Source organism: Mirounga leonina, unplaced genomic scaffold, assembly GCF_011800145.1.
Source record: "Mirounga leonina isolate KUSES-001 unplaced genomic scaffold, KU_Mleo_1.0 Mir_173, whole genome shotgun sequence".
Taxonomy (NCBI): Eukaryota; Metazoa; Chordata; class Mammalia; order Carnivora; family Phocidae; genus Mirounga; species Mirounga leonina.
This window is the reverse complement of record NW_023270447.1, coordinates 37,304,049-37,320,124: the sequence shown is the minus strand read 5'-3', so window position 1 is coordinate 37,320,124 and position 16,076 is coordinate 37,304,049. Positions and strand designations below refer to the sequence as shown.

General features: G+C 35.1%; 1 protein-coding gene across 1 annotated transcript in view; it reads left to right on the top strand.

The window, feature by feature from the left end:
- Positions 1-16,076, top strand: part of LRRC7 (leucine rich repeat containing 7) — a 646,929-nt gene that overhangs the window by 577,571 nt on the left and 53,282 nt on the right. The window contains exon 24 of the mRNA XM_035018295.1: positions 1,608-1,727. Coding sequence (XP_034874186.1) covers positions 1,608-1,727 — 120 coding nt within the window. The remainder of the gene's footprint in view (positions 1-1,607; positions 1,728-16,076) is intronic.

The window sequence follows — 16,076 nt, the reverse complement described above, 5'->3', positions numbered from 1 at the left end:
TACAAACATGTTAATCTGAAAAAGGAAAAGACTAGAAAATTAATGCTTGAAAACAGATAAACAGGCATTAAATAGCTGTTGTTGTTTTTTTCAAGTCGTTTAAATGTGTTACCTACATGTGATTTTTCAAACAAACACAAGTGAATTAATCCCTAACTAACCCAGATGCTTCAATTCAGTACCTTTCTTCTCTTTTTTCACATTTTCTGATAGACTCATGAAAAAGGAATTCTTAGGGCCAAAGCACATGAAGAAAATTGAGCTATCTCCTTACTTTTCATTATATCCATTAGACCTTAGGAAAACTTCATCTAGTGTCATAATCTTATTTTAAAACAGTTCCAAGCAATCCCTTTAAAAAAAATGCATGCAGTCAGAATGCAGATTGGATGGTTATATAATTGTTTTTTAAAAACCAACTAGGACCGCTCTGTATAACCAGATGACGGCTGCCAAGCAGCCCATCTGTGCCATGTTGCGAAGAGAATGGCCCAGTTCTCCCATCCTGGGGCTGGACAGTTCCTCACACAGAGTAGAGCTGCACATATACCCTCTCACTAGGCTTTATTTATCCATAGGGATACTTGAAAACATACACAGAAAACGGCACAGGAAACACTGGGCATAATTTTTCACCCACATAAGAATTCCCCAGGAAATCAAGGAGTATCTGGATATCCTGTAGGTTAGGGGAGGAGAAAGTATGTATATGATTATACATATATAATCATAAAAAAAAGTTGATCTGCTTCCACAGGAAAAATATACCAGTACTATATCCCTCCACTGGAGGCTGTCTTTCTGATGGTGTGTAATTACTTGCTATTACTCAGATCAGACTATGGAGCCCTCCCTGGTATCTTATATTAATAATAATAATGACAGGGGTATTATTATTTGTTAAAAATAATAAGCAGTAAATCAGCTACAAATATATGAAGAGTTTAAACTTCAAATCATAAATGATCTATATAAATAAATTTAAAATCAAAAGTCATTTATTTATGCCATGATTCTAATAGTACAATATTTTTGATGTTCCTTTCCTACTTTCCTAAAAGCAATCTGTAGATAATGTCATAGTACCATAAATCTTACACTATGCTAGTATTAACACTATGTTGGATTAGTGCAAGGCATGTTCTACCAGAATCAGTACAGCTTTATAAAATTTGTTTTAGGTTATGGTTTGAAATATTGAAAGTTACATACTATGTAATATATGGTTTCAGTTTATATTCTAAATGGTAAGATCATACTAAAGAAATGAATTAAGCAGGTTTTAAATGTTGTGGTTTTTAACAATTGGTTAATTTTATTCTGATTATTTTTTATTCAGGTACTGTAAATAATCTAAACTTTTCTTTAAAATTCAGTAAATAACTCTAAGATGGTTATTTTAATCGAATTTCTCACTGCTTCCAAAAAGCTGTCAATTTAGAATTCTTACTGAGTAAATAGTGTATAATAATTCTTCCAGTTCAGGATATTTGTTTTTCTGCAATTAAACAAAATTAATTTTATCATAGTCACTAGGGACTCTTTTCAGAAAATTATGATAAACTTCTATTACATCACTAAAGAATGCCATACCATTTTCGCAATAGACCCCGTCCCAGCAAAGCAACATTTTAGACAATGGACAAGAAGATGTATCTCCTAGTGGCCAATGGAATCCTTATCCTCTTGGGAGGCGGGATGTACCTCCGGACACCATTACTAAAAAGGTAACCAATTTCAAATTAATGACACAAACCATGAACCTTGTGCATCCATTGTAATATGTAATCCGTATCTTGTGTCTTAACAACATTTCTAATTTTGTAATAAATTTAGGCTAAATATTATCCCACTATAGAGAGCTTAGTTAACTGTAAGCGCATTGAAAAGGATGAGAAACGAACACTACCAAATGTTAAGAATTGGTAACAAATTTTTATAAACAATATCCTGCCACCTCTCTGAAGATACTCTCACCTTTTACTAGTGCCTGACTCCCACCTTTGAAGTGCAAGTACAGGACTGTGTGTAATGCATACTTCTGACCCTCTTTAGTTTAGCAGTATGGTGCAGCCAATTTGTGTAAAATGAAATTTGGCTAAAAAAGGTTGATTTACCATTTTTAAAGTCATAGCAGTTCATTCATCCTATCATTCATTCAATAAATATTGACTGAGCAACTGTATGTGCTCAGCTATGTTTTGAGCACTTGCTAGATACTGGGGAACAAAAATGACTAAGATGGTGTCTTACCTTGAAGACCTTTTAGTCTGGTGAGGTATCCTAAGTGATAGGTAGGTAATTATAATACCATATTATATTGTCATGACGGGAATAAGAAGAAGCCACAACCTGGGAAGATAATTGCAACATATATGAGGGACAAAGGATTGGTATTCCAGAATATATTTTTTAAAACTCATATAATCAATAACAAAAGACATACAACACTACAAAAGAATGGTAAAGTACAAGGGGAATTAAGAGAGTAAATAAACATTTTTAAAAACTGAATACTTTTGTCAACCAGAAATACAAAAAAAAAAAAGATGCTATTTTATACCTACTAGTCACAAAAATTAAGAAGTCTGAAAAATGTAGGTTGTTTGCAACTATAAGAGCAATGGAAACCTTTTTATAGTTCTTATAGGAATAAAAAGCACAATCACTTTGGTATCAAATTGTCTTATAAAGCTGAACATGCACAAACCCTACAATCCAAAAATTGCCCTCCTGTGATATTATCCAAGACACTTGTAATGTTTACAATAGTAGAAAACTGGAAAAACCCAAATGCCAACCACCAGGAAAGTATGTAAATGAACTCTGCTGTTCACACAGAAGAGTATTTTAAAGCAATGAAAATTAGTTAATCATAATTATGATAATGTGTATAAACTTTAGAAATATAATTTGAGTAAAAAACAAGTTTAAGAAGATGGAACACATCAAAACTATCATATTTATAAATCTCAAAAACAAGCAAAACTAAAAATATATTGTTTAGGCATAAGTACATGAGTCAGAAAACTATTTTTATAAGGGAATGGTTAACAAAATTTATGATTATGTTTATCTCTAAAAGGAAGGCTGGAGGTAGGCTAAGGGAGGAAACTTGTATTATTCTTGCTACTGTTTTATTTCTTAAATTGAATTGTGGCTCTTACACTTAGTTCTTAAGTACCTGAGTGTTTATTTTATAATTGTGCTTCATGACTTACATATATAATCACTTACTTTCTTTGTAACTTAGGTGATGGTTTTCCTCTTGATAACTACTTCAATGCTTTTTTAAAAAATATATATTAACTATCACATTATTTTACCTAAATTAATTGTTAATGACCTGATTTGCATGTTAGTACACATGTTATCAATCTGCCTATTGGGCAATATTAAACATAGCAGATAAACATAATGTAGTGTGGCTAGGGCAGTGAAGTTGGGATATAAGGCTATGAGAGTATCTGGAAAGGGCACTTGTTTAGTAAAGAAACTAAAGGAAGTCGAGAGGAGTGATGTGAAATAAGGCCGGAAGGTAAACAGAAGTTTGATCATGCTGCACTTTACTCGGAAGGAAATGAGAAGGGGAGCATTGAAGTGTCTTAAACAAGGGAAAGCCAAGATTAAATTTTCATTTAAAGAACACTCTGATAGCTTTACGGAGAATGAATTGTAGAGGAGAAAGACTGAAGGCAATGGAATGAGTTAAGAAGCTTCTTTTGTAATACAGGGGAGAGTAGATGGAAACAATGGGTGGTGGCAAGAAATGCCTAGATTCAATATCTTCTTGAAAGGTGAGCCAACATGATGTTGTGATCCACTGAACATAGGATAGAGGAGATAGATATAAGTTCCATGATTGGTACACAGATTTCTAATTTGGGCAAGGGACTAATTTTGTGCCATTCACTGAGATTGGAAGTACAAAAAGAGTAATAAGTAGAAGTGGAAGAGGGGAGGGTAGTTTAAGTTTTAAGTGTTGCTTTGAGGTATATTTAGGGTATCTGAGTGGTAATGTTTAGTAGATATTTGGATATATTTATCTGAAGTTCAGGAGAGAAATGTTAGCTGAAGATACAAACTTAGCAATCATCAGATATATGTCATAATTAGCTATGAGTGAGACAGATGGTGACATAGAACTCCATGGAACACCAACATTTAAGGGATGATCTTAGGAAGAACAGAGAAGGAATAACCAAAGATTTTATCAATAGAGTTCTTTCTGCCACAGGATATAGAAAATTCAAAGGAAACAGCCTTGAATGTTACATAAATATTTAGTTGATTATCAAGATCTAGAGTAAGCCTCAGATTTAGTCTTCAGTTATATAATCTAAATACTTAGGGCTTTTTTCCTCTCCACTCTTCTATCCATACTGTTGGCTTTATCATAAAATTGGTTCCTCTCATTATTGTAAGTGGGCTACCAATGACAATTGGAGATACAAGCTTCCTTTTTCAAATCCATCAAAGGAGAGAACCAAGTTCCCAATAGCTGTCTGTTACAAGCAGAACTTTTCAACCCTAAATCTCCCAACAAACCTCTTCTTACATCTCACTGATCCAAAATAGCTAAGGACTTCCCACCCCTAGCAAGTCGATAAAATTATATGATTGGCATTGGCTCATCAGTTTACATAGAATAGATAGGGCTCTCAACTCCAGTGACCTCTAAAAAACTAGAAGGAAATAATGTTTTAAGGAGAGAGTGGTCATCAGTGTCATGTGGTGCCAAAAAAAAAAAAAATCAAGCAAGGTAAGTATGATTAAAGGCTCTTTGGATTTAGAAATGGAGAAGTCATTGGTGGCCTCGGCAAAATCAATTTACTTAATTGACAGAGTGGAATCCATTGGAACTTACATTAAGGAGTAGATAAACATAGAAACTTAGAAAACTCAAGAAAGGAGCTTCCTTTTGAAAGGAATGAGAGAATTATGGTAGAATCTAAAAAGGGATATAAGGAAGCCAGAAGGAATATTTAAGACGGCAGACACCTGATCATATTTGAGGAAGTTGAAAATCTCAGAGAAGAAAGGAAGAGAATCTACCTCTTCATGAGGAAAGATGAGAGGATGAATGTCATAGCAGGAAGTTGAAGGAATACCTATCAGAGCCAATGGGAAGTTGCCTGACCAAAGGAGGGAACTATATCCACTTACATAGTTGCAAAGGGCTACTATAATAGTCCCATAAAAGAAAAAGATTTACTCCCCTATTACTCTAAATGGAATTAACAGATGTTTCCATTATCCATCCATATATCCATTTTACCCAAAATCTATTTTCAAACTCCATCATATTATGTTTAATCATATCATCAATACAAATCACGCTGATCGTTAGTTTGCTTGCTTTTCTACTTAAAAGCCCCATGCAATCCTGTATTGATTAAACATTTGTGAGGTTGTTGATCTTCTTAAAGACTAACATAATTGCTTAATCTATCTGAAAACTTCATAACCTTTCATACTTCTTGTCAAATGTGAAATAATGTAGTACATGTCTTTCATGTGTAACTCATTTGTATCTTCTTCTATCATGATACGCATTTTCAGACTACCCCAAGTTATAGCACTTTTGCCTAAAATATGAGATTTTAGAACATACAGATGTGTCTACCTACTATCTCATAAAGAGAATAAAGAATGCTCTAAATTTTCAAATTTAGTTTTTTATTATATATAATAATTGAATCTATTAAGTTAATATTCAGTGAAAAACAACCTAAGAAAATGAAAATGGTAATGGAATTATTAGCCTGGGCTGCAGGATTTACTGGAATAGCTAAGAGAATTATACTAATATTTATTGGGTTTATATTTCATTATACAGTGAATGTTTTTAAAAATCAATATTACTTTTGCAGTTGAAGTGAGTAGTCATTAAGCTAGACAGAGTGATGATGGAAAATTAAAAATTGAACTACGAATGGAATGGGGAATCAAAAGAGAATAAGTCATGAAGAAGTCTTAGCCAGCTCCATTTGAGTGTATTTCTTAAAGTCTCTGTATTAGACTTCTTTGCATCTTATTGCTGTGCCTAGAGATACTCCTCTGTTTCTACTGTGATACTCCAGCTGTGTGATATTAGTGCTGTGTTAACTGCTGTGACCAGAAACCACTGTGATGCTTCAGAGATTCAGTGGGAGACACAATTTTAGAAAGGCTTTGATTGAACTGTGGCTCTCTGTTCTGGCTATCATAGCTCTTTGGTTGAACTAATGCTAATAATACTCATGGGTATGCCTATGAGTACTCCAAGCACTAAAGGAGAACAAAGTTGGGTACCCTCCAACACATAAAATATTTTAGACACATAAAATAATTAGACAAAAGGTGCTCATCAATCAGAAAAATGTTGTTCTTTACTATTTCTGTCCTGCTAATCCTTGACAAAATATTGAGGGTGTTAAATCCTGACTTGGTTTTTTTGTTTTGTTTTGTTTTCTTTTTTTCTGAGTGGCAAGAGGTGGGATTTAACTGACTTATTTTTTTAATGGTGTGACAGTAGGTGGTAGTTTTCAGCTCTCTCTTGCCCTGTCAGTGTCCAAAGTCTCAAATTCTAAATGTCCATTAATTCAAAAAGTCTGGGAGTCATTGCAAGGAGAACATGTCACAGCTATGTAAATCTCCCTCTGAATTCCAAGCCGTACTACTCAAGCACTTTAAGAATTGCTATTAAAAACTTTGCAATGGGGCGCCTGGGTGGCTCAGTTGGTTAAGCGACTGCCTTTGGCTCAGGTCATGGTCCCGGGGTCCTGGGATCGAATCCCACATAGGGCTCCCTGCTCTGCGGGGAGCCTGCTTCTCCCTCTCCCACTCCCCCTGCTTGTGTTCCCTCTCTCGCTGTGTCTCTCTCTGCCAAATAAATAAATAAAATCTTAAAAAAAAAAAAAAAAACTTTGCAATGGCTGAAAACAACAGTGGTTTCGGGAATATTTGTATGTTAGACTCCCGTCAAATCTCTGCATTAACTGCTATAGTCTATTGGATTATGCTGCAGTCACCCTGGTAAGAACTATTATGTACTATATATTAAATATTACTCTGTGTCAGGCATTGTGCTAAATGTTTTCATGTATTTCTTCATCTAATCCCCATGACAACTATATCAGGTAAGTACTATTATTTTTATCCACTGTATGAAAGAAGAAACTGAGTTTCTCAGAGACACGGAGTTTAGGTTAGATTACTTGCCAAGATTTCACAGGTGACTAAATATTTTAGATTATTCTCCTACACTGAAGAGAAAATAGTAGGAAGGTAATAGTGTAAAACATAAGTGAAAAATTTTTCATTTTAAAGTCAGACATTGGGGGTACCTGGGAGGCTCAGTCGGTTAAGAACCTGCCTTTGGCTCAGGTTGTGATCTCAGGGTCCTGGGATTGAGCCCCCACCTCCTGCTCAGTGGGGAGTCTGTTTCTCCCTCTCCCTCTGCCCTTCCCCTGTTCTTGTTCTCTGTCTCTCTCAAATAAATAAGTAAAATCTTTAAAGAAAAATTAAAAATAGTAAAAAATAAAAAATAAACTCAGACATTATACTCTGATTTGATAGACTCCTTTCATAGGAATGACAAGGCTGTTTTTCCCTAATTCTGAAATGACAAACTCTTTTGAGAATATTGAGAGTCTTAAAAAAATATTGAGAGCCTTTTTTTTTTAAAGATTTTATTTATTCATTTGAAACAGAGAGATACAGAGAGAGAGCGAGAGCATGAGCAGGGGAGAGGCAGAGGGCAAGGGAGAAGCAGGCTCCCCGCCGAGTCAGGAGCCAGACGTGGGGCTCGATCCCAGGACCCCGGGTGCATGACCTGAGCCGAAGGCAGATGCTTAACCATCTGAGCCACCCAGGTGCCCCAATATTGAGAGCCTTAAGGTTTAATATCCCTGAGGAGATATAGAATTGAAGGATAAAACAATGCTGGAGCAGAAAAGCATTGCAGCAAAAAGGCTAAAGTGGCATATTAAAACAAATGAACCTTAAAACATTTCCTTTCTGGAAAGGGTAACCAAGAAACTTTAAAATCTTACTGATATTAAATCTGAAATTTTTTTAATATGTAAAGACTAGACATTCAAAGGTCTCTTTTAGCATTAGCAACTCTTCTCTCCCCACATGTCTGTTTTTCTAGGTTAAATACATAATGACTTGGCAGCTAGGATAATAAAGATAGGTATCAAGGGTCAACATGAGGATGGACACAATTGAAAAGAAAAGTATAAAAACGCAACTAATTGAGTCTTGGCTCACAAAATTGTCCCTGATGCTGAATTTTCCCATGATTTCCTCACCCCTACAACACCAGCTCAGCCATTAAGGGCTTCATGATTGCCAGATGCTTGTCATCTCTGAGGCATGCCCAGGAACTCATTAGGAGAAACTTAAAGAAATTTAAGAGAAATTATATGGGCTTTTTGATCATTTTCATGTCCTTTTTATCTTTTCTTTCCCAGGCCCCCAAATTGGAATTTTTGGTTTTTCAGATCATATGAAGTATTAAAATTTTTTTAATTAAGTTTCTGGGAAGGAATTTTCATTCCTTATTTTAATTTTGGCATTTCTCATATATCTTAGTATAATGCATTTTACCATTTCTTTCTATACATGTTTAGAAAGAAAAGATCCAAAATACCTTCTGAAAATCTCATATTGTGTTGCTGTTGGCCATATGGTCAAAACATCATTTTTGTTTTAAAACAACTAAATTAGGAGCACCTGGGTGGCTCAGTTGGTTAAGTATCCGACTCAATTTTGGCTCAGGTCATGAATCAGGGCCTGCTTAAGATTCTCTCTCTCCCTCTCCCACTACCCCTCCCCCCCCAAAAAAAACTGAATCAAATTTCTACTGGAATTGGTTTTTCACTTGGTAACAAAAGTCAATCTATAATAGAACTTTTAAAAAAAGTGAGAATTTTTAAATAAAAAGTAGATATTTTCAAGTGTGACATATGAAAATTAACCTATATATTTAATAATTTAAATAAAAGCATCCTAGTGTTATGCCACAAATATCTTATCTAAATTATATAACCATTACGTTGTAGTCATTAACAAGTAACTTTCTCCAAACCCTTTTCCATTAAAAGCAAATATTGCTATCTGCACTCTATATATGTGGAACTAGAACAAAAATAACAATAATTCTTGGCTTTTGTCATTTAGCTGAGACAGCAATAGTGCTGTTGGAGGGTGGTTATAGCTTACTTACGTGGAAATAGTGGAAAGTCTAGAATAGATAAGAAAGATGAATATTTAAATACTGGAAAAAGTAGGGATGGCAGAAAGTAGAGTAAGATCTCGAGGCTATGAGAGAGCAAGTCAAGGGGCGCCTGGGTAACACAGTCGGTTAAGCGTCTGACTTTTGGTTTCGGCTCAGGACATGATCTCAGGGTCCTGGGATGGAGCCACATCAGGCTCTGTGCTCGGCGTGGAGTCTGCTTGAGATTCTCTCTCTCCCTCTCCCTCTGTCTTCCCACTTGTGCGCACGCTCTCTCTCTCTAAAATAAATAAATAAATCTTTTAAAAAGAGAGAGAGAGAGCAAGTCAAGATGTAGAAGACAGATGGGAAAATCAACCCAGTAAACCTTGCATATAGGAGATAAGATACAGGGAAATAGAAATGTTTCTCATTTCTATCAACTACATCAGAGTCAAGAATATCTGTTTTAGTCTAAAATAAAACTGAAATGAAAAAGATATTCTGAAACCTTAGTAATTGTCAATTCTGTAGCTAAACTCTCCTTTTATACAGAAAGAAATATATCAGGTAGAGTAGGTTTTGCCTAAGGCTTTGTATTTTTCCCTCCCAAAGCAATATACATTATTGACAGTGAAGAACACCCAGGAATAATGCCTTGACTTCATCAGTCCATAAGCAAATGAGAACAACTTTCCTGTCACTGTGAGTAATGCCAAACGCAATCCTGGCTCCCACTTTTCTGCTTCTCTTTCCCAGGCCTCATTTTTCTCCTCTGATAGGAGCAAATTTTGTACTGGTCAGAGTAAATTTTTCTTTAATTTTTCTGGTAGACTGGGCCATCACTGAAACTCAAAAATAGATTGGAATCCTTTATATAGTCATTTTCAACTCTAGACATTTTTCTAAACATTAGGAAAAGATCTTTCTGAGTCACTTGGTAAGTTGAGATTCTCCTTGCTTCCCTCATCCTCTTCCTGTCCCCGTCACTCATGGTGATGTCCCTTAGGGCTCTGTATTGAGCAATATAAAGACTGCACTGATATCCATGTTGATGGCATATTCTACTAGGGCTGCTCTTCAGGAAGAAATAACAGCCAAACGCATTCACTGTCAGTGAGGTCTGCCCAAAAAATGAGAAATGAGTCAATGAAAGGGCAAATTGAGAAAGTCATACAATTATAGATTTTTAAATTACAAAAATGAAAACAAAAACAAGAAACCTCTTAACACAGTCTGTTGCTCCCAGAGAGACATTTCTTACACTGATACATTGCAAAGTTTTTCTCTTGACCAAAAGCCACTTTTTTTTCAGGGAACTAAAGTTTTAAAAGGAGACAGGAACAGTGGGAAGATGCCAGATGTATGAACCTCTCTCCCTAGCAGACTCTGAAAACAACTTTCTATATCTACAATAATGCAACCCTGTTTTTCTTGGAGTTTTGGTATCCAGAAATAATTTGAAACTGATTATTTATGTAAATAATAAGTACCCACTCATTAATTTTACCCTTAGGTTGAAAAAGGAGTTTTAAGCAACACACCAATTGCCTGGGAGGCCAGCATATCCACTCTCACACAAATATCCTTCCAGGTTAGGGGGGGTCAGGAGTAAGAGAAGTAGGTAGGTAGGTGAAAATTATATCTTATTTGGCTTTTGTGGCTAGGTATCAATTATTGATAATATTGTTAGGCATCCACCAAATACTCACTGGAGGCTATTTGAAATTTCTGATGCTTATATTTAGTGACTGTATTAAGGACATGCACTAACTTCCCCTAGCTAACACATATATGCTTCTTTCTCTACTAAAATAGCCTCAACGTGGTCTTTTTGGCAAACTATCAGTTATTGTTCCAGAACAGGATGAAAATGCACTGCTAGAGGTTAAGTTAAAATACGTAGGACAATCCAAAGAACAATAATAGGAATTGTAAGCTAAGGGCTCAAATCTAGTCTTGAGAATTTCAAGTTGCACTCCTTTTATGTCACCAGAAGCAGAACTGTTATTCAGATGGACTCTTTTAAAACCCAGCTTAATTGACTAACATGTTACCTTTTCCAGTAAATCAGTGCAGCCATGTCTTTCCCTATACTAGAGAAATAAGAATGAATATATCCAATGAGATTCAATGCCCCCCATAATTGCAAGTAAGAGAGAGAAGCCTGAATAAGTATAAAGACTTGCTTGTTAAACAATAACTAATTGCCAAAGCAAGAGTACATGGCCTGTAGGAAGTCAAAAATTTCATGAAAAGGGGACCCATCAGAGGCAGTACCCTGTCCTTGGTAATAGTACCTGAAACAGGAAGAAGGGTTTGAAGAAATCAATGAAGTAATTTCCTTTATTTAATGATCCATTTCAAAGATATATTTTGTTAATCTGAACAGCTAGGATGATGTATTTTTAATCAATTGATTTTAGTATTATTTAATTCATAGATTTTTTAAACTTCCTCTATTTCTATTATGGAATGAAGTTTGTTCTCAAAAATACTGCAGATAGGAGGTTGTGGAAATGTAAATGGAAAAAAGTCTTCTCTAACTTAAAGCAAAAGTGACAGTTGAATAAAACACTGTTCAGTTTCACAGTCGCTTTTTAAAATTTTTACTTAATACAACATTAATTTTAACTTCCAGAGTACATCCCTTTATCTCCTAATCTCAGTGTAACAATACAGCTGTCTCCAGTAGTAAAAGACATCACGACATCGCTGTCATAAAATCAGGAGATTGTTCTCATCCGGACTTACTCTAAATTATTTCCTCAATAAAAGTGCAAACCCAAAGAGTGTCTATCAAATGACTATTAAGTCAGAGGTAAAAGAGAAAAACAAAAACAAAAAACCTTGCCACAGATTAAAACAATAGAGTGGCAGATTAAAACTATTTATTTCATAAAATCTTGACATAGGTATTCTTTCAAATAAATGACTGTTCTACTTCAGAAAATTGAAATAACTGTACTTCAGAAAATTGAAATAACTCAAAAATTTATACTGCTTCATTTTGGAAGAAATATAAAAGCAAAAAGAAAATGCAAAATTAATCCGATGTAATAAAAATGTCCATGATTGAATATGTATTTTGAAGACCTAAACAACATGACAACTGGTAGATGATCAAGGATTGTTGCCAGATAGAAGATGTCAAAATACTAAGATCCCATTTCTTGCCACTTGATTTTTATCTGATTTAGTCTACTATCTAAAGGTTCTTAGAAGTCTTAAGGGTGAAAGGAATAATTGTCAAATGTTTGTTGTTACTGTTAACGTCTTTTTATTTTATTTCAGGAATGTGTAAGTTAGCAGCATCACAAAACAAATTATAGGCTGAAAATGTCAGGTAGTTCTAATGTCATCATTTTTGCTATTATGGATCCTTTATTTTTTCATTTGGTTAATAATTTCCAGTTCCATAGCTATGTTTTATAAATTGACATTTAATCATAAAAGAATATGCTTATGAGATTCAGTAAGCATCAAAAGACTGTCTGCACATATCTACCAGCTGTCATCCTAAGGCACATGCTCCAAAGGGAAAGGCCTTACTGCTTCACCTTTTTATCTGTCATTTGGGGCATTGGAGTACATCACCGGTTTTTGACTCTAAAAAATTTAGTCAACAAGTATTTTGAATAACCCCCTCCCAAAATATTGCACTGTGCTAGCAGAATGCAATGTCACCCAGTCCTCAGGGCGGGAAAAAGAACATCTTCCTGCCCCGTCTCTTTTAAGCTTCAGAGCTCCCTTCCAAGTTGTCATCTAATGCCCAAATGGGAGAACATAGATTTTGGGCATCAGAACTGCCCTAGGTGAATATTTAAAAAGAGAGAGAAAGAGAGAAGAAAAAATAATGCTTAATAGTTTGGTTACCCTCATCATAAAGCAATATCTATAATACATGGTCGGACTGTATTATGGTGCTTAACATAGACATTCTCATATCATCTTCACAACAAGCTTATGGGACAAGGAGCTAGAAGCATGGAATTGAGGAACACAGGATTGGAGCCCAGTAATGTCTGCTTCTACAGCCTGGTCTAACCACTGTTATACTGTTAAAGTATTGTATCCCTCCCTCTCCACTCAACCAAAAAATTCAGAAAACATTGTAGCATAGCCCTGTTGCAATAGTAAACAACCCTCAATATCAGGAATATATTTGATATATAGTTAGCTAGTACTTTTTGCCACAACTTGGTATTGTTTCTTCTGTTCCATGTTCAGAAGGGAGAAAGAAATCCTGGCACCAGTCATGTGCTTAAAAATAATTTTTGAGTCCTCTTCAACTTGCTTTTCTTGACCCTACACATATCGAGTATTTTAGATATTCTTAAATGCACTTGTTTTCCAAACCTTCATTTTCTTTAATCTGACACATTTACAAATTCTTTTACTTACTTTTGTGACTCTCAGATTCATTTTCTTTAATCTGACACATTTACAAATTCTTTTACTTACTTTTGTGACTCTCAGAAGGAACAGAATCAGGAGCTCTAAGCATGAGTGAAACCTTCCTAAGATTCTTCCATTATATTGAATTAAGTTCATTTTGTTAATTTTGTTTCTCAATAATTTAGCTCATCAAACTTCCTGATTATATCACCTAAGATTCCAACCACCACTTCCTGTTCAATACAGTCTCCATTTTCCAAAAAATAACCTAAATCCTGTCACCAAAAACCACTGGTAAAAGTGATAAATGACAATTAAACTAAAACATAAAAACTAAACTATTCACTAACCTGCAGAAAAAAAAAATCTCAGGTTTTTTTTTTATTAGTTTTTAAGATCTTGCTCTTTTTTTTTTTTCTTTTAAGCAGGAGTGCAAGAGAAACTGTAAGCTTTAACTTCATCTTTAATTGGCCCTTGAGCATATTAAGCTTTGCTGTTGAGTTTCCATGTAGGGGAAAAGAAGACAGTGATGCATACCTTGTAGAGTGGTTCTAAAAATTAAGATCATGATGGAAAATATTTATCACAGTGCCTGTCATATAAGTGTTTAATTATTGGTAGCTATTATGATATTTATTATTTTGGATAAAAATCTGTGTTAATTATTTTTTTAAAGATTTTATTTATTTATTTGAGAGACAGAGAATGAGAGACACAGAGCGTGAGAGGGAGGAGGGTCAGAGGGAGAAGCAGACTCCCCGCCGAGCAGGGAGCCCGATGCGGGACTCGATCCTGGGACTCCAGGATCATGACCTGAGCCGAAGGCAGTCGCTTAACCAACTGAGCCACCCAGGTGCCCAAAAATCTGTGTTAATTATGGCAAGCTAAATTTTCACTTAGCATTGTTCCTAACAGTAGGCTGTTAATGAGGCCAAGGTCATGAGTCAGGTTAGTATCCCTTCTGAATTACTTACAAATGAACACAGGCTGTACTCTTCACCTGGACAGTTTCTTGAAATGATATAAATAATGGGCACAGAGGTGTCTGAGGGGAAAAAAAATGAAGGTGAATCACCTCAACTTAAAATACTAGCCATTTTAGTGAAGACTGAGTAGTATCACCTCTACTTATGGCAGAATTGTGTTTTTTAAATTTGTATGTACTGTACCCCTCCATAAAAGAGGCCATTTTTCAATATCTAAAACAAAATGCATAACTTACTGCTTGCTAGCAAATAACTTGTAAGGCAAAATCTCTGAGTAAACTGGAGTCCGGGGAAGCATAGAGTTCAAGGATTGGTGGATTTTCAAAAGTTGGAATATTTAGGGGTTCATTGACCTTGAACTGGAGAAGCATAGTTATTTGAATGAGGCTGTTGCTGATTGGCTAACTTTCAGGAGCAGTTTCTAATGTAAATTGTCATTAATTAATTGCAACAGGTTTAAAAACAGTTCTTTTGCGTGATTATTTATTTATTGCTATGTCCAAAGAACAATCAGACCTTTACTTAGCAGAGAACTTTTTATTCTCAATGCAATTATTGAGTACTTACTATGTACCAAACAATATGCTCAATTTGTTACATTATCTTCTTAATCCTCACAATATTCTGTGAAGCGCTTGTCATTATCTACAGTTTTCATTGATAAGCAGAGGGGGCTTAGGTAACTTGCATAAGATTGCATAACTAAAAAGTGATAGAGCAAGAAATAAAACCCAGAGTCATCTGACTCCAAAGACTGTGTTTTCTGTACTGCCTCTATTACTTCTTAAATTAACTCCTGGCATTTCTACAACCCTCCATTTCTATAGTTTTGTCATTTTAAGAATGTCATACAAATGGAATCCTACAGTATGTAATCTTTGGGGATTAGCTTTTTTACTCAGCATAATTCCCTGAAGATTCATTCACATCATTGTGTGTGTGTTAAGAGTTTCTTCCTTTTTATTGCTAATTAGTGTATTATGGTAAGGATGCATCCGTTTGTTTAACCATTCACCCACTGAAGGAAACCTGGGTGGTTTCCAGTTTGGGGCTGTTATGAGGAAAATTGTTCTAAACCTTCATGGACAGGTTTTTGTATGAATGTAAGTCTTACATCTCTAGGATAAATGTCCAGGAATGTAACTGCCAAATCATATGGTTCTTGCATATTTCATTTTTTTAAGAGACTGCCAAATATGTTTCCAGAATGGCTCTACCATTTTCTGTTTCCAGCAGCAGCATCTGAGCGAGCCAGTCTCTCCTCATCATTGTCAGCATTTGTTGCTGTCACTGTGCTTTTGGGTTTTTAATTTTTTCATTAACATATAATGTATTATTTGTTTCAGGAGTACAGGTCTGTGATTCATCAGTCTTACACGCTGTCACAATGTTTTATTTAGTCTGTCTGATATGTGCGTAGTGAGAGCTCACTGTGGTATTGATTTTAAGTTTTCTAATAGCTAATGATATTGAATATCTTTTCATGTGCT